The 1,222-nt window shown below is 47.8% G+C and overlaps 1 protein-coding gene across 1 annotated transcript in view; it reads right to left on the reverse strand.

Annotated features, from left to right (window-relative positions):
- aatkb (apoptosis-associated tyrosine kinase b) overlaps positions 1–726 on the reverse strand; it is a 27,438-nt gene extending 26,712 nt beyond the window's left edge. Inside the window, exons 1-2 of the mRNA XM_034860755.1 lie at positions 682–726; positions 209–316 (exon numbers count right to left, since the gene is read on the reverse strand). Of these exons, the coding sequence (XP_034716646.1) occupies positions 209–316; positions 682–726 (153 nt within the window). The remainder of the gene's footprint in view (positions 1–208; positions 317–681) is intronic.
- Positions 727–1,222: the final 496 nt, after the last annotated feature.

Below are 1,222 nucleotides of genomic sequence, written 5' to 3' on the forward strand. Positions count from 1 at the left end.
CACACACACACACACACACACACACACAAACACACACAATGTTGAACCCACAGTTACGCCCTTGGCCTTCCAGGCCTAAGTATGCATTTGATCCCATTAATGGAGTCCACACAAACAGCAGTGTTGAGCCTCATCTTCTCTTGTGTGTGTTTGTGTGTGTGTGTGTGCGTCTGTGTGTGTCTGTGTGTGTGTGTGTGTGTTCTCCTGCAGCTGGCGCTCCGCTGAGTGAGCTGTCCTGGTCGTCCTCCCTGGCCGTGGTCGCCATCTCCCTCTCGGGCCTCTTCACCTTCGTCTTCCTCATGCTGGCCTGCCTCTGCTGCAAGAAAAGCAAAACCGGTGGTTTCAAGGTGGGCTTCTCTTTTTTTTTTTTTAGAGCTGAACTTATTTTCCACTTCCACGGGAAACATGAAAGAAACATGAGCCCTAAAGACAAACTGACACACCTGTGTGTACTCCTACTCTCATTAAATCATAACTAGTTTTAATGGAGTCTTGCATTGGGATAGTGTTACGCTCTTTGCCCGTGAACGTTGCAAATGGCCTGAACGCGGAGCATTCCACTCAGGCTCTCATTAGACATCCATTATATTCAGCACACAAGCTCTCCAGACGGTTATACTTAGAACACGTTGATGGGAAGTGGAGAGAGGAGCAGACAAAGGTAGTAGAGGCTGTGTTTACGTAGCGACGGGACGCCTGCAGGTCCTCAGGGCCGTCTCGTGTCATTGATGTAGACCCTATTTCTATAAATGGGTCACGACACTAGAGGACATAGGACCGGGAGAGTGGAAGCAGTGTGTTTGTGTGTGTGGAGGTTGCAGGAATGGGGGGGGCTGTGACTGCAAAAATGCATAATCCTCATGATGTCTTCATGTTGTCCTCATGTTGTCCCCATGTTGTCCCCATGTAGTCCTCCTGTTGTCCTCATGTTGTCCTCATGTTGTCCTCATGTTGTCTTCATGTTGCCCTCATGTTGTCCTCATGTTGTCCTCATGTTGTTCTCATGTTGTCCTCATGTTGTCTTCATGTTGTCCTCATGTTGTCCCCATGTAGTCCTCATGTTGTCCTCATGTTGTCTTCATGTTGTCTTCATGTTGTACTCATGTAGTCTTCATGTTGTCTTCATGTAGTCTTCATGTAGTCTTCATGTTGTCCCCATGTTGTCCTCATGTTGTCTTCATGTTGTCCTCATGTTGTCTTCATGTTGTCCCCATGTTGTCCT

Source organism: Etheostoma cragini, chromosome 21, assembly GCF_013103735.1.
Source record: "Etheostoma cragini isolate CJK2018 chromosome 21, CSU_Ecrag_1.0, whole genome shotgun sequence".
Lineage (NCBI taxonomy): Eukaryota > Metazoa > Chordata > Actinopteri > Perciformes > Percidae > Etheostoma > Etheostoma cragini.